The sequence below is a fragment of the Cygnus olor genome, chromosome 5 (genome assembly GCF_009769625.2).
Source record: "Cygnus olor isolate bCygOlo1 chromosome 5, bCygOlo1.pri.v2, whole genome shotgun sequence".
Lineage (NCBI taxonomy): Eukaryota > Metazoa > Chordata > Aves > Anseriformes > Anatidae > Cygnus > Cygnus olor.
The window spans coordinates 24,364,325-24,384,673 of NC_049173.1; the positions used below are offsets into that span (position 1 = coordinate 24,364,325).

General features: G+C 47.8%; 1 protein-coding gene across 1 annotated transcript; it reads left to right on the forward strand.

The window, feature by feature from the left end:
- Positions 1-3,546: 3,546 nt before the first annotated feature.
- On the forward strand, positions 3,547-6,269 carry PROX2 (prospero homeobox 2). The gene is made up of 4 exons (XM_040559561.1): positions 3,547-5,038; positions 5,566-5,667; positions 5,772-5,966; positions 6,042-6,269. Exons 1-4 carry the CDS (start codon positions 3,581-3,583, stop codon positions 6,225-6,227), a joined length of 1,941 nt encoding a protein of 646 aa, XP_040415495.1. The 5' UTR covers positions 3,547-3,580; the 3' UTR covers positions 6,228-6,269.
- Positions 6,270-20,349: the final 14,080 nt, after the last annotated feature.

Here is a 20,349-nt window from a genome sequence, read left to right on the forward strand (position 1 = left end):
TTCCACCTGCTCCTTGTCTCCTGCGCTGAACATCAGGCAGATCGGTCCTGGGGGTGAGGTTGGGATGTGCTGGCAGTAGGAATGCCTCTAGCATACCCTACAATAAACAAGGTACTGAATTTGGCTGCTTTTCCTACGTCGTTCCACTTCCCAGCCATTTCCTACATCGCAGACCCCCAGTATCCCCACGGCAGGGGATGCTAGAAGAAACTGGGCACTTTCAGCAGGAGTTGGGTGGCACCTGCATCTCCACACCACAGGCACCACTCGTGCCTGGTGTATTTGCGTCATCTCACAAACAATTCACCATCCTGGGTTCTGGATGGGGCCTCCAGGCCAAACCACAGCTTCCCAACCCTCTCAAGGTGGTGCTAGGCAGTGGGACAGCCCTGCAGGTGTGCATGGAGGGGGCTGGTCAGAGCTCTCTGGGCCAGAGATTGCCTCCTTGTGAGCCCCAGTTGCGACCAGCCCCTTGGCTGCTACAGCACAGCCGAGCCCCCGGCTCCCCTGGGATGGCAGAGCTCGGCAGGCATCACCCAGCGAGCATCGCCCTGCTCTGCCACGAGAGAGGCTGGGGACCGACAGACAGAGCAAGCCCAGCACTGGTGCTGTGTCTGTAAGCCTGGGAGACAGCTGAGCAGGGTGGGAGCGGAAGGTGGACAGACCCCTGGACCGCCATCTGCATATTCAGGAGTCATTCCCAGCCGGTTGGCTGCCTCCAGCCACCTCACTCCCTCTTTAAAGGACCTGAGCACAGCGGGAGGACGCACCGGGGTGGCCTCTCCGGCATCCCACAGCGCCCAGCACGCTGTCCTCAGGGCTCCCCGTGCCCGGCCAGCCCAGGTGAGCGGGGCAGAGGGTGGCAAGCAGCTCGGGCTGGGGTCCTTGGATAGAGACGGAGGGGATGGGGCAGCTCGGGGGGGATTTGCAGCGCTGGAGGGGCAGCAGGCTGCTCTGTGCCTGGCTCTCCCAGCGAGGGGCGGCTGGGGAGCCCGCATGGGGTCGCTCCCATTTTGGGGAGGACATGCCTGGTTGCTTTTCTGAGTAGCTTTGTCTTGCTCCTTCAGTTCAGTTCAGTCTTTTTCTTCAGTTCAGAGGAGCCTCAGCTTCTTTTTAGTATTTCGGAAGACAGTGCTGGTGAAGGCTGGCTGTAAGAGCACCCATCTGTTAACTCGGCGGGGAAAGGGCTCCGTCAGTGGGAGCAGTTTGCGTGGGGCAGGACCTCCTGGGTAGGACATTTTGGCAGGTTCTGGATCCAGGGCAATGCCTGGAAGCCCCTCACCTTCAGTCCCCTCCTGTCCTCCGTCCTGAGGCTTCCCGTGCCTGCAGCAAATTGGAGCCTCTCCTTGGGGCTGTGGTGGGCAGGGACTGTGGGTTGTGCTCGCACTCCCCAAATCTGTGTGGGGAGGCAGCAGCTCAGGTGCTGGAAGGCTTAGCCAAGCTGAGGGCTCATTGGTAGCTCTGAGTCTGTGGGGAATCCATTGCCCTGGGTTCCCGGGGCTGGAGAGTTTCAGAGTAAGGAGCTGGCAAGGTCCCTGACCCTGCTTTTGAACACAGAAGAGATGAGGAGTTGTGACAGAGCAAGTGCCAAAAGGTGTTTCTGTAACAAAGATGCATCAAAAAGCGAGGCTGCAGGACCAGCCCTCTTGTGCCCATGGCACGTGGAAAGACTTACGAGTGGATGAAATATATGAGTACATATATTTGCTGTGTGCCTTTGCTGAAGGCAGCTGGTAGACCAAGGAGCAGCACACAGTGATCCTGAGAGCTGCCAGCACCCCAGCCTCATGCAGAGCAAGCAGTCAGACCGCTAGGAAAATGAAATCCTAATGGTTGGGAGCGAGTGGAGACAACACGGGAGAGCAACAAACTTTGTCAGATAACCCAGAAAATGCTTGGTTTGTCAAGACCGGAGCTGGCTGAAGGGACACGGACGAGCCCTGTGGCAGAGAGTCTTAAAGACCTCTTGAGCCGAAGGCTGGTGCTGAGCATCGGCTGGGGTGGGTGTCCTCGGTGCTGGGCGTTGCTGGGAGGGTGCAGCGGTGCTGAGCTCAAAGGATTTGAGTCAACAGTTCCCTCTGCGCAGAGAGCTGCCTCTCCAAAGGATGGAGCAGCAGCAGGGAGAATTCAGAGAGGCGTGACAGAGGAGGGGAGCAGTGTGTCTGCGTGGTACTGAGATGACAGGACGGTGTGATTTACAGGGGAGGCAAGCCTGAGGACCCACACTGGGGTGATGAGTCGTGATGTGCAGTTTACAAAAGGTAGAGCTACTCTCCCAAACACCAGCCTGGACTAAAGGGCTGTTCAAAGAAAGGCAACCTGCTATAAAACAGTGAGTAGAAACATTTTCTACACTGCTCGGTATCCTGGGGGACTTGCTGTAGAGAAAACAGTCATGGGACAGGAGCTTAATAGGGTTGAAAATGATCAGACATTTCTGGGCATAGGAAAAAGAATCTCTGGCACTTTAAAGATGCTTGGAAAAGACATAAACCATCCTACCTCAGGTATGGAAAGCTACTGCTAATTAACGTGGTTGATGAGGAAGCATCCCACAGGGATTTTTACTCCGTAATGGCCCAGGATGTGAGCTTTCACTCCTCCTTTTGCAAAGCTGTCAGAACAAGCAAGTGGAGGAGGTGGCTGCCCGTCTGCACTCAACATGACAATTTTAAGCCTGGGGCTGCTGGCTCAGGAGTTTCCTTCTTCCCCGGTAATCCCCATCCCCACCCCTTTTATTCTGTGTTTTAACAAGCCCTTGGCAGCACCGTGCCGTGGTAGCCTCACCATCCCAGCGGTCACACCGCGCTGTCCCTGTCCCCAGACCTTTGCTGTGCCCCTTCCCACCAGCCCAGCCCCGTGGGAGGCAGATGCTGCCCATCTCCGTGTCCTCGGGGCTCTGGGAGCTATGTTCCATGAATGCCTCCACCGGGGCTGCTGTCCCTGTGCCCGAGCACCCTGCCAGTGCCTGGGAGCACCTGAAACCACCTTTGCCCAGGCGCACCTGGAGGAGGGCTCTGTCTGGTGCTCACTGCCCTTGTACCGGAGTCCACCGGCCCAAAGGGGATTTTGCCAGCAGTGAGCTCCCTTTCTGCTTATCTGCCTGAGCCCGTGCCTTGCACACACTCCTGAGGCTCCCGTTTCCTTGGGGACAAGGGAGATGTTTTGTATTTAAAGCCATTGCGGTGTTGATGGAGAAGCTGAAGTCTAGGCACGGTGAGACAGATCCCCAACCCCTCCCAGGGACATGGCTGTGGTGCAGGAAATCCTTGCTGTCGGGCAAATCCAGGGCCAAAATGTTTGAAGTGGGCTTCAGGCACCGTAAATGCTTGCTGTCAGCAGCCAGCAGCCTGCTCATGTGTTTTGCAGCACCTGGAGATTTTTGCATGTCTCATTCCCCTGGGAATTGCAGGGGATTTGGGATGCACTGGGAATCTGGGAGGAAAATCTCTGTCCACGTGCATGGAGGGCGGCTGTGTCCAGTCCTGCCGAGTGATGTTTCTTGCTCTTTCTTCAGCTCCGCGCCTCTAGCTGGCCGAAACCTCAAACGCCTGGGACACCTGCCAGCCCGTCACTGGAAATGATCCCTTACCAGCTGCAGGGCAGCCCTCCGGTGTCCAGGCGGAAAGATGACCCAACGGATGGCAGGAGGGCCGCTGAGCAGGGCAGAGACCCTGCTGCCTCAGGGCACAGCCAGGGGCTGAAAACAGAGCCCTGTTTCCAGAGGGACTCTCTGTTGCCTTCCACTGGTGCGTCCCTCGTGTCACAGCTCCTCAGCCACACGGTGGTTAGCAGGAGCCTGGACCCGTGCACCCTTTTCCCTTCCTCGCAGCCAGTGGGGCTGCCCCAGGGCTACGAGCTCGGTGCGCCTCCTGGAGAAGGAGCACAAGCCCTGGCTCTCACCAGGACCCGTGTCCTGGCTCCTGTGCCCTGTGCTGGTGACAGGGAGCCGCTCTCAGACGAGCACCTCCGAGCCAAGCGGGCCAGGGTGGAGAGCATCATCCAAGGCATGAGCCTCCCTACAACCCCACAAGCCTCCGATACCGGCATGGAGGGAGGTGTGGGGCAGGACAGGGAGAAGGGCGGCAAGATGTCCTGGGAGGGCAAGAGGAAGCCGAGGGTGCCCCAGCAGCAGCGGGGTGTGGGGGTGGCTGGGCAAGGGGCACCCAGAGGGGGCAGCCCCCATGCTGCGGGGTGCCAGCAGCTGAAGGAGCAGCTCTGCTTTCTGGAGCAGCAGCTGAGGTGGCTTCAGGAGAGGTTCTCCCAGGTGTGTGACCCAGGGGACGCTGCCCAGACCCAGGGAGGTGCTGAGAAGGCACAGCCGCTGGCTGGGAAGGCTGGGGACAGACCGGACAGGGACGGTGCTGCTGCTGCCCGCCATCCGCACAAAGCTGCTCCCTGGGGGAGCACCCCAGAGGTGGATGGGCCTGACGGGACGCAGGAGGATGAGGGGAGAGGCGATGCAGGCGGCCTGCCCTCGGCAGCCAGGGTCCTCTCACAGGCGCTGAAGCGCGAGCTGGCCGGGGTGACGTCCCGCGTGGTGGACTCTGTCCTCACCAGCGTGTGGCCGAAGGCAGCCGGCCACCTCCTGCAGCAGCACCCGGGGCCGGGGGCGGGTGCCAGGGGAGAGCATTTTCCTGCTGGGAAATGCAGAAAACCCCTGACTAAGTCATCCCCCATGGGCACGCTGGGCTCACCCCCACCTGAGGCACCATCACTACCCTCAGGGAAGGGCCTGGGCCCTCACGCCAGCTCCTTCAGCCCCAAAGCAGTCAGAAACCCCCACCAGGCACCCAGTGTGGGTTACACACTGGGCTCAGCCATCCCGTCAGCACAGGAGAGCCGGCTGCTGGGCCAGCTGCTGGGCTACGGCCACTGGGGGAGCCCCCTTGCCCCACAGAGGCATCCCCCTGAGGCCCCGGACCCTCACTGGGGTGCCACCAGGCTGCGGCCATCGGCCGTGAGGCAGCAGCGGTGCCCCCTGCCCCTGGGCCCCGGCGAGGCGGAGGGGGACGGGGTGCCCTTCGCCCCCACCCACGTATCCTTTGGGGCCTGCCCATGGCCTCCCTCGTCCCTGCACACTGGGGTGGGCTGGCTGGGTGCTGCTGGAGGGCAAACACTGGGACAGGCTGCCTAGTGAGGTGGTTGATGCCCCACTCCTGTCAGTATTCAAGAGAATGCCCTCAGTAATCTGCTTTAACTTCTGGTCAGCCCTGAAGTGGTCAGGCAGCTGGAGGAGATGATCCTGGAGGTCCTTTCCAACTGGGCTGCTCTGTTCTATGCTAAATGCCAGCAGCACTTTGTTACGGTGTGTGCGAGGAGCCCTGGCACAGGCTGCCCAGAGGCTGTGGGGTCTCCACCTTGGAGACCTTCAAAAGCCACCTGGAGGTGGGCCTGGGCGCCCTGCTCTGGGTGGCCCTGCTGGAGCAGGGGGTCGGACCTAGTGACCTCCAGAGGTCCCTGCCAGCCTCAGCCATCCCGTGTTGCCAGGCGTGGGGATGGGTTTTGGCAGGCGAGCCCGGGGCTGCTGCATGTTGGCTTTCCTTGACCACAAGACACATCCAGGAGGCGCTGACCCCTGGCCACCTGAAGAAGGCCAAGCTGATGTTCTTCTTCACTCGCTACCCCAGCTCCGCTCTGCTGAGGTCCTACTTCCTCGATGTGCAGGTAGATCTGCTGTGGGACGCAGGGTGCCGGGAGGGACCCTTGGCGGGTGGGATTTTGGTGCTGGTTTTGCTGAGACGCCGGTTTTCCCCCTCTGCCCCCGGCAGTTCAGCCGCTGCATCACCTCCCAGCTCATCAAATGGTTCAGCAACTTCCGCGAGTTTTACTACATCCAGGTGGAGAAGTTCGCCCGGCAGGCCCTGCTGGAGGGCGTCGCGGACGCCGGAGCCCTGCGGGTCTCACGGGACTCGGAGCTCTTCCGCGCCCTCAACACGCACTACAACAAGGGGAACGACTTCCAGGTGAGGGGTGCGGGCTGGGACACGGGGCCATAGATGCCCACCCGCCCCAGTACCCCCCTGCCCGTCTCTCCACAGGTGCCCGGGCGCTTCCTGGAGGTGGCCAGCCTGACGCTGCAGGAGTTCTTCAGCGCCGTCAGGGCGGGCAAGGACGCTGACCCCTCCTGGAAGAAACCCATTTACAAAATCATCTCCAAACTGGACAGCCACATCCCTGACGTGTTTAAAGCCGTGGGGTGCTCCCAGGAGCTGCTCCACAGTTGATCCACCATGCAAGGGGATTGAGAAGTTTTTGGGTAACCGCTGGTGGGGTGGGGGAGAGGCTGGCTGTGCTGGACATCTCCTGAGCACAGCTTCTGGCATCCATTATTCTATTTTCTCTCCGTCCTAAAAGACAGTCTCCTAGGGTGAGGTCTGGTGCTCACCCCAGGCACCAGGATTTTGTGCTGTGTGTTTTATTTGGCTGCTCAAGCCCGGTGCCAGAGAGCCACGAAGGGGACAGAGGGAGAGGAAGCCAATAGCTTGGAGCCTGGGAAATGGCTAGTATCCAGGCCCAGCTCCAGCTTCCCCTGGGACCCGGGACAAGCCACCTTCCTCGTCATTTCCAGAGGGCTGCAAATCAGGGCAGACAGCCTGTTTTTGTTTATAAAGCAGGCTGAGGTCCCAACAGTGGGCAAAGTTTTCTTGGCACGGCAGCCCAGCACGCTGTGCCCGCCACGGCAGCGCTCCTCGGGCCCGGTCCAGATACAACACAACAGCGTCCAAAGAAAACATCTGGTGAATTCCAGTGTTTCAAGCAGCCCATGAGAATGGCTGGCCGTGCCTTGGGGATGTAAAACTGTGTGTCATAGCTGGCACAAACAGCCCCCTCCCCTGCCTCCCCTGCTGAGGAGCTGAAGCTGGGCAGCATGACTTCTGGTGGAACTGCCCAGGAGCAATCACCCACCGCTACCATGTAAGCTCTTCCTGCTGGCCTGGCAGGTTGCAGTCCTATTCCTGCAGAAGCGTAAGCCAAAGGACATCGCTGTTTGCTGTGGCTGGGACCAAGTGGCTGCTTTTCCACCAGGTGAGGTGTTTTGCTCTCCCGTCCTAGCAGAGGAAGCAGTGGGGGAAGGCAACACACCTGGTGGAAAGGCTGTGAACAGGAGCAGGAAGAAGGCTCTGAGAGGGGAGCAACCATGCAACTGTGTATGAGCAACAACATCCCTGAGCAAAAGGCTTGGGGAGAATAGGGCTGAGAAGGGGTCAGGACAGTGCTGGACGTGCTGCAGGGTGCGAGGAAAATCCAGGTGGCAGCGTCAGAGGAGTGCACAGGGAGACCTGCAGGCAGGGTGCCTGTGGCTGTAAGGAAGCCACGGCAGGGCGGGATGGGTTCTCCTAAACAGGGGCAGTTTTACTGTGGCCTTTCGCCATCAGAAGTGGGGCTAGCCACATTTCCTGACCGCGTTTGTATGTTAATTGCTTGAGGTTTGTATGTTTTACCACCCCAACTCTAAATATACTCAATCCACTTTTAAATAAATGCATAGTTGCGACTTTACATCCCCAGAGACCTATCTGATAACTTTTCCTCTATCGTTTTACCTTGGGAATTTCATACAGTTTGTTGGGGAAAAAAATAACACCACGACAGAAGGGCTTACTCCTGCTGCCAGCATTCCTGTGGGGCCGAGCCACCCTGGCTAACAACTGTGCTCATGTAAACCCACAACCTCACCCCAGAGCCTCAGGTCAATCTGCTGCAATCTCAGCAGCCAGCAGGAGGATGAGAAACCATGGGCTGGAAGCAGAGAAACTCATCCCAAAGCTGACAGGTACCGGATTCAAATGTCCATCACCTGAGAAGTGCTGCTGCTGACTCCACGAATGACAAGGCCGTGACATTCCTGCAGACAGCGAGCACTGCAGAGCTGCAGTAGTGCATCAGGTAGGCAAAACGGGCACTGCTGGAACATGAAATGACAGCCTGGCTCAGGGAAGGCATTAATGCATTTTTTTTGGCTGTAGCTAAACCATTAGGGGATGTAAGATAGAGGTTTAGTGGAGACATGCTATTGGAACAGATTCCTTTGGCACGTAGTCCCTGGGGGAAGCAGGTTCTTGCCCAGATGAGTTGCTTCCCTGCTAATATGCGAGTTCATGGGTGCCAGTGAAGCTGCAGAGGTACTGCTGCAAACCACAGAGTGGCTGAGGTTGGCAGGAACTCCTGGAGGCCAACTGGTGCAACCCCTGCTCAAGCAGGGCCACCCAGGACCATGTCCAGGTGGCTTCTGAAGATGTTCAAGAAGGGGAGACACCACAGCCTCTCTGGGCTACCTGTGCCAGTGCTCCACCACCTGCATAGTAAAGAAGTGTCCTGCATCAGTCGCCCTTTGGCTGTGATGAGTATCTTGTATCCATGTGTTGAGTTTTATCCAGGCAGAAAAGGGGAAAAAAAACCCAACAGGCTAGAATGACTGTGAAGAAATGTGGGTTTCGGCGGCTGCTCCGTTGATGATATGGTATGTATTTTCATACAGTCCAGTGCGCCCAAAACATAGCAGACAGTTTTCAAATGAAGACAAATAGGTGCCTGCCACATGGAGATTTCTATTAGCAAAGTGTGTGTACTTACAAGGCTAGGGAGAAAAGGAAGAGAGGGTGCCCACCATGATGATGGTAGTGACCCCTGCGCTTGGGTGGGCTGTGCAAGTTCCACAATTATCCACTGAAACAATGGGGGTAGTGCACTCACCTCCTGCTGACTCAGTTTCAACTCTTTAAAAAGAAGAGTCCATTCTTTCCACCTATCCAAATGCCCATGGTATATGCAAAAAAACCCCCACCCAGAGCCACCAGTAACTGTCTGCTCTGGGAACAGGTCCTCAGGGCTGTCCTTCTACATTTCTAATTGCATTCGTAATCCATCCACAGCAACATGCCCAGCCCACACAGCTAACAATAGCAGAGACCACCGAGAGCTAAATGTTGCTATTGCTTTGCCTCTGGGCTCCTAAGTGTCCTGTAGCAGCTGATAGAGGGAGATGTGACCACATTCACATCTCGAGAGCCCTTAGTACTCGTGTATGTTATTACTTATCACAAGAGCTCTCATTACTCACATACAACTAATTAAAGCTTGAGGAAGTCCCTGCTGAACATTCAGCCCACATGCCATAATAGTTTGGGAAGGAAAATCTGACAAGCAATGAAACATCTCAGGTTTTTCTTTACTGCTGCTAGTGGCTTGGACCTGTTTGCTGTGACTGAACCAGCCCTAGAGGTTCCCAGCTCAAGCAGAGGTTCTTGAAAAGGCCCTGCCCTCAAATACCCATTGTGGACGGTGCAGCTTGCTCCAGGTGAACATCCCCCGGTAAGCCAGCAGCTCAGGCTCGTGAAATCTCAGCCACAGTTGCTGTCCTGCTATGCGCAGTGGAAGGACAGATGAATCCAGCTGGTGGAGCAGCACCCAAGGCTTGGTACAAGCAGAGGCCCACCTTGCGATCAACTTCTTTATCATTTTTGTAACATACAAACATTACGCTGATCTAAGGAACGAGCGTTGTTTTCTCCCTTTGAGATCCCTGTTGTCATATTCACGGTAAGCAATCACACCTACCGTTGGTCTCTGCAGTATTTCCATATACTTCCCAAATTTAGCCATTTGTTTTTTAGCACTCCTGAGCAGCGGTTCAGAGGGTGATTTTCACTTTGTATGTTAGCATAGAACACCATTCTTGGGTTTGCTATTCCAATAAAATCTGCACCACAAATGCTTTCTGGGGCTACTTCTCATTATGTACTAAGCAACTGTAACCACACAGCAGTAAGCCTAATTGGCATGAGCCAAACCCAGCAGCCTCCCCGCTGGTGTTTATTGCCCAGGCTTTTATAGCTGTCTTTGTAGTTGTTCTACTAGATTAAGAAGGATCAGTCTTAAAAGTGTCAGCCTGTAACGAACAGGTTCAACCTTTTTGTCTTACCACAACTGTTGAAAATAAGAACCTAAAAGCAAGCGGTGAAGTTAAAAGTTTGAAGTAAAGCACGAAAAATACAAGATCAAGAAAAAAAATGAAACATGAACAAGAGTTTTTACTGTATTTCCCAAAACACGTCATGTATCGTCCACAGCTTTACACAAAGTACAGAAATAATAAAAAAATACTTTGTATTACTTTAATAAACTAGTTAAGGCAAATATCTGAAAACATATATGCATATATACACTCCTCTCTCTCTTTAAAAAGTCCTCTCTGGGGTCTCAGAACATAATACTCTACAGCCTAAGTAATCATTTTCCCTTTCCAGTTGCCAAGCCTGTAAGTAAGAAACAGGAAAAAATACGGACAACCTTTTGCAGACAAGGTGAACTGATGGCCAAGGGAGAAGTGTGCCAGCCCTACGCATCTGTGCATCTACTGAGCCTCCAACCTGTGCTCGAACAGAAACAATTACAAAGGCTCTTTTTCAATAAAACACTTTAGGAATAGTAGCTACAGTTACAAAAAGATAATGCCTTATAAACCGTATATTTAAAAGCCACAGCACTCTCCTACCCTAAGCAACCCTTATAAAGCAGAATTTAATCTGTTCATTTTCGGAAGTGTTGCAGGCTGTGATCTTGAGGCCAAACAGCAGCAAAACCAGATCTTCTCAGCTTTGACAATCCATGGCCCAACTGAGACTTCTCAATTTGTTGCATTTCTTCTGTGGAAGGCCACGTCCCAAGCACAGCATGGTGAAGCTGGCACTGAACTCCATGTGCTTGTTACTTGTGCTCTTCACATACCCCTTGGGTAAGGTGCAAGTACCCCAGAAGAACCAGTAGAAAATGTATTTTGTACTCAAGGCTGGCCAGTGCAATAGAGCCAAGTGAATCTGCCACAAACAGCTGCTGGAGCTGAGAACAGACGTTTCTGGTGAGAACAGGACCTAGCAGAGCAGCACATGGGAGCTGGAAACACCACCGCGGTGAGCACAGTCCATTCGCTGAGCGGCCTCTAGTCACAACATGGGGTCCTGGCTTCCCAAGTCAAAGCAGGAGTGTTTGATTGGTGACAAATGTTCTGTTTTGGGAACTTCACGGAGCTTTGATTAGTAATTGAAAGTAAAGGAGTGACAACACAGTACTCACCCATATGTCAGCACTTAGCTGGAGACACGATTTGCTTGTGTAAGCATCTTCTGTCCCACAATGTGATTAGGATGCTGGCAGCAGTGCTCTCTCTATTTGAACTGGCGTGCAAATCAGGGAAACAAAATCCTTGCAGATGGTGGGTCCACTCATAAATATGCCTGCATTTCATTTTTAGAAGGGTTGCGTTTACTCTGGAAGGCATTGTCCCTGAACATTGTTCTTGAGCAGCTGCTATGGGGAAGACTGTGGCAGCACAGCACGTGTTTGGTGCTGAAGAAATTGGTGCCGAAGAAATTGGTGCCACGTGAACTCTCCAGTAACCGAGACAAAAAATGCAGGATCCTCTTTCTCCCGAGCTGGTGTCAGCTTTTTTCCATATAACCAGGCTGAGTAATTCAAACAAGACAGCAATTTCTTCCCTTACATGCTCAAACACCAGTGGCCATCCTCCTGCCTTCTAACAGCCTACAGTCTGTCTGCATCACTGCTCAACATGCAGCAACCTACTGACGGTACTGGGTTACTCAGATCACCACAATTTCATGGCCATTTGCTCCCAGTTTTACTGGTTAAGCAAAAACAAGTTTTGCTTTCAACTGCGTCATGAATCACAGGCCAGCACTGATGTAGGTATATCCCAACCGCAATGCTCAAGACCTGTTTCTTAACAGATGTTGACTATTCAGGCCTCAGTCAGTCGGTAGGCTGGCTGTTACCATCAGGTCTTACTGCCCTTACTGCCTCTGTACGGCCTGTTACAGAAACTACAGCCAGCCACCAGCCTCAGAGCCCCCCAGGTGCTCTCCCCGCAGAAGATGCTCTCTGGAAAGTAGCGGCAGCAGCAGTCTTTGCAGGGCAGCTCCTCTCTTTGCAAATGATGCTGGAGCCAGTGGGGAAAGTGTTCCTCAGGAGCATGGCACTGACACCACCTGAAAGCAGTGTGTAATGTCCCAAAAGTCCTTTTTTTTTTTTTTTTTTTTTTTTTTTTTTTTGAGTATTTACAGGCGCATGCGTAGTCCCTACAACATGCTCCAGCGATCCAAGGATTTTGATAGTTGGAGAGTTTGCACAACTCTGTTCACCACCTCCCAGACCTTTTCCTATGAGCATTTTGGTGCCAGTTCAATTGTCTTTAGTCAGTACACTACTGAACGCTCACGTCTTTGCAAGCAGTAAGTGGTTTCTTCCACTGGAAAAAGACCATAGAGTTAAGAGCCCCATGCCCAAAGCACAACAACGCACACTGGAAGCTAAAGCTGAGAAAGGACCCTCAGACATTCAAAATAACAACAGCTAAGAGAGCTGGGGGAGAGGAAGGTGGAGAGGATGGATAAACACAAATACTGTAGATGTAACTCTTATCTTGCAGGTGTAAATCAGAAATCAGCAGAAGTAATGGAGTTATGACAAGGTAAACATGGTGTTACAAAAAAAAAATCAGGCCCTACGTACAGAAGACCTACACACACAAGTCCTAAATTCAAATAAAAATAAAGGAGCACTGAGATTAATAGGGAGGAAGGTTTTACACAGAAACCTCATTTTTTTTTTTAAACCAAACTCAAACTTACTTTTAAAGCCTATTTTCACCAAACCCAGTGACAATGACATCAAAAAACGAAATAAAAACAACCAAACAACAAAAAAATCTCAACTGGCAACAGTACAAGTGAAAAAATGGAGGCCAACTACTACTAAACATATTTCTCTCCAAGATCACCAAAAGCAGCATTTTAAATGCTATGCTATTTTCAAAGCCTTTGTCTTTCATCAAAGAAAGTCAGCAAAAAAAGTAATCTGAATTTCAGTTCTTACTTTTTCACAGCATACTTCTACACTTCTGTAATTTCCAGAATTCCCTAGAATACCGTTCAGTCTTGATTGTGTTAACTGATGCAATCTTTGCCACGGAAGATGATTGTTTGTAGAGTATGTTAATAATTTTAACTACTTTAAACTCAATTGCAATTAAAGCACCAGAGACCTTCCTTTTCCACAACTGGTGTATCAAAAATAGGGAACAATGAAACCAGCGATAATTAAAAAGAAGGAAGCAATCGATATATTGCAGAAAGTTAACAATTTTTCTATGATACGTGGACTCCATCTGTCCATTCAGATATACTGAACTCTATACTGTTTCAGGTCTATAAGACTTGACACAAATGGGGTGGGGAGTGGGTAAATCATACAGACTGAAACTTGAAAAGTGACAGAGGGAAAGATGCTGGAGGCCAATCCCAGCTGGACTGGACTTATCCGGCTGGAGAACTGAACATAAAGACAACTGATTTCAGCATCACACATTTATTTAAGTTTTATACAACATACACAAGGTGGATCATACATTTGTTCATGACTTGTAGAAAAATGCAGAAAGCACAGAAAATAGATAATTTAACTGGACAACAGGAGAGAGGTACATCATTTCTATCTCCTGTACATCTACACTTACAAGTAGCTCCTGCTGTTGAAAAGAAACTTTCCTCATCTTGACGTATGTAGACAAGGACAGATTAAGATAAAAGAAATGTCAAAATAGTCCAGAAAAGGAAAATTAGTGACTACTGTAAGAGATAAACCACACATCTTTATCTCAGAAAAAAATAAAACTCCTTAACTGGAGGAATTAATACACCAGAGTCCCCACCTAAATGATTCATCTAAATAAGAGACTGATTCAGAACAGCTGCATAAATCATATTTTCCAAAGGAATGGCATTTGGAATCAAGCCCTCTGTGAATAAAAACACCCAGATGAAGCACATCCATAAACTGCACTCCTGCACAACTGCAGTCACCTCGTCACCAACCCTGGACTAAACGTCAGTTGTGCGGATTTATAAATAATGTGTATTTCTGAAGCTCTGTTTCATTAGGCATGGTAAACAACCATCCACGACAAGAACACAGCACGCCTATCTGCTGTTTACAGAACTTATCACCAAAAAGGCCAGATATGGAGAAGAAATGTCTGAATAGAGAGAAATTTTGCAATATTCCTTGAGAAAAGGCAATCTCTAGGAGACTGCACAGCTGTAGCAGACCCTGCTGAGGAACGTCTCTGCACCTGGATGCTACTGCATTGGGGTATGCAGTTCGTGGAGGGCAGCCTTTGAGAAAGAAATTCTCAGTGGCTTTTAAAATTAAATACGAGCCTAGGATTTAGATGCAGAATCCAATAAACCATCAAAGCAGAACACAAAACAACAATACGAAGTGGTCAGTGTTTTCAGATTTAGTAAAAATGTTAATCACGCCAATTTTGCTGGTTTTCTTCTGGTTTTACTGAGGCAAATCTAGCACTTTAGTCAGACTTTTATTTTGCGCCAGGTTAATCTTCAAGTAGGAGACAGTTGTGGACTACTAGCGTACCATCACCAGTGCAGCATACTCACCGTGCTAAGTGTCTTGCCCCAACAGATCTGCAGACGCACTGATTAAAGGTACCTGAATATTCTTCTTGAGCTGCATTTGAGCCACATATACTGCAGTGAGGAGATAGCAGACAGACTTCTAAGTAAGACTGAGGAATTTTATACCCAGGTTTCCTTAGGGCCATCCCTTCAGCCTCGCAGCAGATTCTCGCTGCCTGTTGGGAGAAGGGAAGGGAGATACAAACCTTTATATTCCTAGCAGAGGAATATGCAGATTGTAAACTCCTTAGAAAAGGGTATTGACATTCCTCAACTGCAAAGTACCTGCTGCAAAATGTACACTAATCATATCATACAATGTGCATTTGAACCAAAGTTGTTCAAATTGTTTATGTTAGTGTTTCAAAGATTTCTTGGGACAGACCTTGGTAGTATATCCGATCATGTTGAAGTTCTGTGGTTTCTTAGCTACACTGGCGCGAGCAGGGCTCTTCTTCACGTACCCCACAGAAACAGCTTGCTCTTGTCCACAGCTGAGCTTCCTGTGTTGATGATTTTAAAAATTAATATCCTGATATGTGACTGTTACAGGTGATATAACGCTCTTCTATCCTCCACAGAACCTGCAGTCGCTAATCCACGTGCTTCGGTGTGGAGTAACTACAGGTGAGTTTGGTCATCCAGCTCTCATAAAGGAAGTAAGGTGTTGTCTCAAGCATAAAATAACAACATAAAATTTCATTCATTATGGTTACTTAGTATTTTATCTTGAAATTAGATCAGAAGTAATGTTAGAGCTTTGGTTTGAACATTCATCCTTATTTTTTCTTCATTCCAAGGGAAAAAATGTGAAAGATTCACTAAGAAACCTTGGAAGGTTTCAAAAGAAATCATTTCTTGCTACAGTATACTTAGATTCTGCTATCTTAAAGCAGCTACCAGCAAGTTAAATCCTGTTTTCCATTAGATGTCAGCAGTTGTCAAGCACTTTAGCAAGACATAAAGAAACCATTTAAATTTGATACGTCTCCTTAAGGCAGAATGAAGATCTCACTCCATATTTATGCAGCACGTAGGTTCAATGAAATGTAAAATCTTGACAGCAGACTGCAAGTGATACTCTACACAACTGTGTAATGTTAACCCACTGATTTTTTTTTCCATGGAAAAATGGTGGCTTTTTCATGAAGTAGAAGTTAATGGCTTAGAACTGCACTGGGCAATAGAAAACCACAAAAATGTAATGATAGTGGAAACAATTTCAAACTTTTGGTTTTTTTCCAATTTAATCCTGACATGAAAACAGAGCTTTAGTGCCATCTGGTTGTCATTACCTGAAAATCTTGATTTCTGTGTGATTCAGTCTGAGGAGTATATGATGAGGTTTTCCAGACAAGTTAATCTGTCCACATCTTCTTCAAAGAAAAGAATTTGGCAACTTCAGTTCAAAGGGAATAGAAAAACATACACCTCAAAGAACACCAGTAAAGACTGATCACTTGCACAAGAGTTCTCAGCATCCACAGATGAATAATAAATTGAGACACCGTAGGTGTTTGTCAGTAAAGCTGTTTTCTGTGCTCCAAACAGTAATACAGTATTTTTAGAAAAAAGCAGCTACATGTACAAAAGCTTACACCTGGATCAGCAACAGCGGTCAAACTCCATTATTACAATGTCACACTTACCAAAACAGAATAAAAAGATAATTTTTAAATGCTGCTTAAGATACCTTGCCTTCCACAGAGCATGTAGTGACAAATTAAAGTCAATGCCTGTATTACCTACCTGTCAAAACAGATACCTTGAGTTTTGTGCTTTACTCATAAGGTAAGGTCATTTGTGTTCTGAAGCAGGGCAGAACTGCAGCACTGCTCTCCCTTTGCGTGTTAAACCCTAGAGGAGGAAAGTAACATCCTACAAGACTTCAGCAGAAGGAATCTTAAGTTTTTGGAAAACGTTTCTATTTTTTGTACAATGTTTCAGTTTACACACCATCTGTTAATGGCTTGTGGTTTTAAAGAGAATTAAAAAGTACTTTCAAATCACCCTTGATAGGCTTTTTCAATACAAATTCCTTTCAAAATCAGCTTGCTCAACTATACTTTGACCTGTAAACAAAAAATGATATGTATTATTTTAGATTTTCCTCCAGAATTATGTATCTACTCAGTTACTATGGCAGATACCTCAGATGGTAGAGTTGCTAGCACGTTCTAGCCACATTAGACAGATTGCAGCTCAGATAATTAGAGTACAACTGACAAAATTCCCATTTTTTCCCCCTCCCCTCCTCCACTTAGATGCATTTTTTTTTCTTCTCCAAGGAACACTGCAGTTACAATTTCCCTCCAAACGCAGCAACATTTCAAGATCTAGTAAGCAAGGTTCTTCATGTATTCCCTTGACGTTACTGTGTGTTCAAACACAGCGACATCATGTATGAATACAGGGCTTACAGCAGACAGTCCAGATGCCATCCAAAGTTTGCCAAAAATTCCTGTGTAAAACTGAACATCCATTCATATGCTCTTGTGCATAAATACAAGGGAAGAAATAAGGAGAAATATTTGAATGATTCACATTCTAGAACACAAGCACTAGAGATAGGTCTAGATATTCCACACGAGATTCCGAAAGTTAGAAAAATACAAGGAAAAAAAAAGAAACTGTGCCATTTCCATCCAGGCAGCTTTAAAGTTTTTCACATTAAATTTCAAATGCTAAAATTCAGAGAGATCAGAGACTCCTGACTAGAAACCCAAAACAAAATGGAAAATAACAACTACTTTAAAAACACTTGTAGTTGTCTATTTCCAGTAACTTGCTGTATTTTTTGTTTGCTAACAATACTTGAGCTTACCTGGTTTAACCAAAAGTGTGAAGAGTACATTCTTCTTCCAAACAGTATTAATCAACTACAAAGTGATAAACCATCTCAAATACTGTCATTACCAATTTTCCACCCTACATGCATCAGGGAGATTTAAGGCTCCAGGCTGCAGATCCGGTACTATGGAAATTTGGAAGTGGTAGAAAGAGACATCATAATCGCTGGAAGACTCCATTGGTAAGAACGAAACAACAGAATTTCACCATGAAAGGGATTAATCTTGAGCACAAATCAGAAAAGTTGCTCTGTGTTCCTTTAGTCAGTGGAAGCATTCTGACTCTCACCTGTAGGAATGGATGAGTAGAAGAGAGAACTACTTTGGGTCAAGCTTTATGAGACAGTAATGAAGATTGCCTTAGGAAACCCAAAATTGTATCACTCATTTTAAATTCTAGGAAATTTCTCTTCTCATTTCTACAATAAGAAAACTAAGTATAATCAGTCTTGCACGAGGCTGTAAGAACTGGAATTTCCTTTTACCCACTTACAATTCACGCTGCAAATGTGCAGATCTCAACTGAGATGGCCGTCTCTGTTCCTCAAGTACTTTATCTCATGGTACATAGGTTGCACTGGCGCAGTTTGATCTCAGACTGTCTGTGGATCTCAAGTGCAGTATTGCAACCTTGCTTCCCAGGAGTAGTGTGGGAAACAATAAATAACGAAGAGGAGCATAATAAAAAGGAACAACATACCCATCAGCATTTGACTTCCAAAGGCCGCAGACCACGTGAACATTCCCCACACCAAAACTCTCAGTACTGCTTCCCCTGTCCAGGCCATGTACACCAAGTTACAATAATCCAAGAGAGTTCCTGGGTTGCAGGTGAGTTGATTCCCAATTAGGTAGCTGGCAGGCTCATTAGGAACTTCAAAAGAAAAAGTTCAATTTGTTTCCATCCCAGATCAACCATGTTTTCTTCAAGTCCTGAGGTTTGTCCAGTGTTTTGTGTTTCCATAATTCCACGGCAGTAACATTAATAATAAAATTGTGCAATCTGCTATAGGAAATTGTGTCCAAAGGGCATGAAACAACTCAACTTAAATAAGTGGATTTATATCAGGCAAAGATCTTTCTTCTTCTGTTAACGACAAAGTAGTTTAGGTGGTAACAAGCTGACCCACGGGTCAAATTACTTAATTCGTTTGAAAAGAAATCTCAGGGTGTTCCAGTAATGCTGAAATCTCAATTTGGGAAAAACAGATTTGGGCTCAAGAGGTCTTGTTCTAATTTAAAAGCACGTTAATGAATGAGTCTGCTTCTGCAGGAAGCATACTTTCCAGTGTGACTTACAGATCACGATCCGTCATAACTTTTAACTATTCAAAGCAACTGGACCAGATGTGGGATTTTCAGGGGGTAGGCTAATCAATTTGTTTCAGTGTAATAATACAACTATTGTTTTCAATTCAATCCTTTCACAAAAAAACATTATTGGAATGATACTCAGTATCTAAATGGTCGTTCAGCAATTAAAGTGCTTCAGAAAATAGTTAAGGCCATGCCTTAAAAGCAGATAATAACAGCAACGTAATGTTTACAAACAGACAGGCAAGGAACATAGTTAATGGACAAGGATCATAGAGATGACTAGATCAAGTCCAAAAAATACCAAATACAAACTGACAGGTGAAAAGTGAAAAATCTAACTTGTACCAACTGCCAGCTTTTCTCTTGTAAAGATGGGAAACTAATAATGCAAGGTAAGTTGTTCATCTATGTTGATGTAAACGTTTAAGAAAAAGCAAACCATGACATTTCCAGGTGATGTAATACTATATGCTGGATTTTTAACCTTGCATACCATAGTCAGGCCATAAAGCTTAATGAGCAATTCTAGAGTAAAACACACAAGACAACTGAAGATGACAACTAAGCTCTATTCATGTATCCATACATTGTCTTAGGTTACGTTTCCTTGCAAAAAGCACGTGTATTTCTTACATGAGGTAGGTAGTTTCAGTATTCTTAACAAAGCAGACAGTCTTAAGCAACTGAAGTGCCATTAAAAATTGTAATTCAGAGAAAATAGTCTTAACAGTCAACTTTGCTCAAGAGGTAGCGGCAGCTCCATCCTGCAGCAGCTGATTTTTTTTTCAAGGTTGTATTTTTAGATGTGATGCACTACACAGAAACAGTCCAATTTAGCGTTAACGTAATTGCATGCATAGAAAAAGATGGATCTTAAAGTGCTGGATGCATAATTTCCTATTTTTCCTATTATCAAAACGGACATTTTTTCTGTTCATTGCTGTAAGAGATTCTAGAGCCAATATTGGTGAGCAGACGAGTTAAGAACTAAATCAGGATCAAGCCTTACTGGGTTCTATAGCAAAAGATTCTCCAGACAAAACAGAAATCACTCATCACCAAACTCTGACTATAAGCCAAGTATTGGACTACCCAGCCATTCTCAGTTCTGTGCCAGCAGCAATGATGAATTTCTCATTTTTGCTTGATTTCTTCACTCAATGAAGGACTAGGGTATGAGGAATCTGTTACATGCGGTAGCTCTGGCAAAATGTTGTTTTCTTTGAGAGCCACTTCCCATCAAGCAGATGAAAACTAACCTACAAAGCTTTCAAACCAACTGAAATAGACAGCAATACCATAGAAATGGAAAAGGTGGAACTTTAGGGAGCCAGAAAAAAAGAACAACCACCGCTAGCACCCCCAAGGTGTTTTCATAACACAAGTTTTGCCCTAAATTTGAAAACTGATACATTTTCTCTCTCTTATTAGAATTGAGTATAACTATGTGTATTCTCTGTCCATCTCTTTAACTCTGTGTTAACCATACAATGAATTTGATGTAACCTGAGTGTTATCTGCTGAAAAAGTTTTCAAAATTGTCAAAAGTAGTAAACAATACGATCAGTTCTGTCACACATGCCATCCCTTTGCATGCTCCAGAAATATTATTTAGCCTGGAAAGGAAGTGTTAGAAAAGGTCCTGGTTTAGGTTTATCACCAAAAATACAGACAAAACAATTAACAAG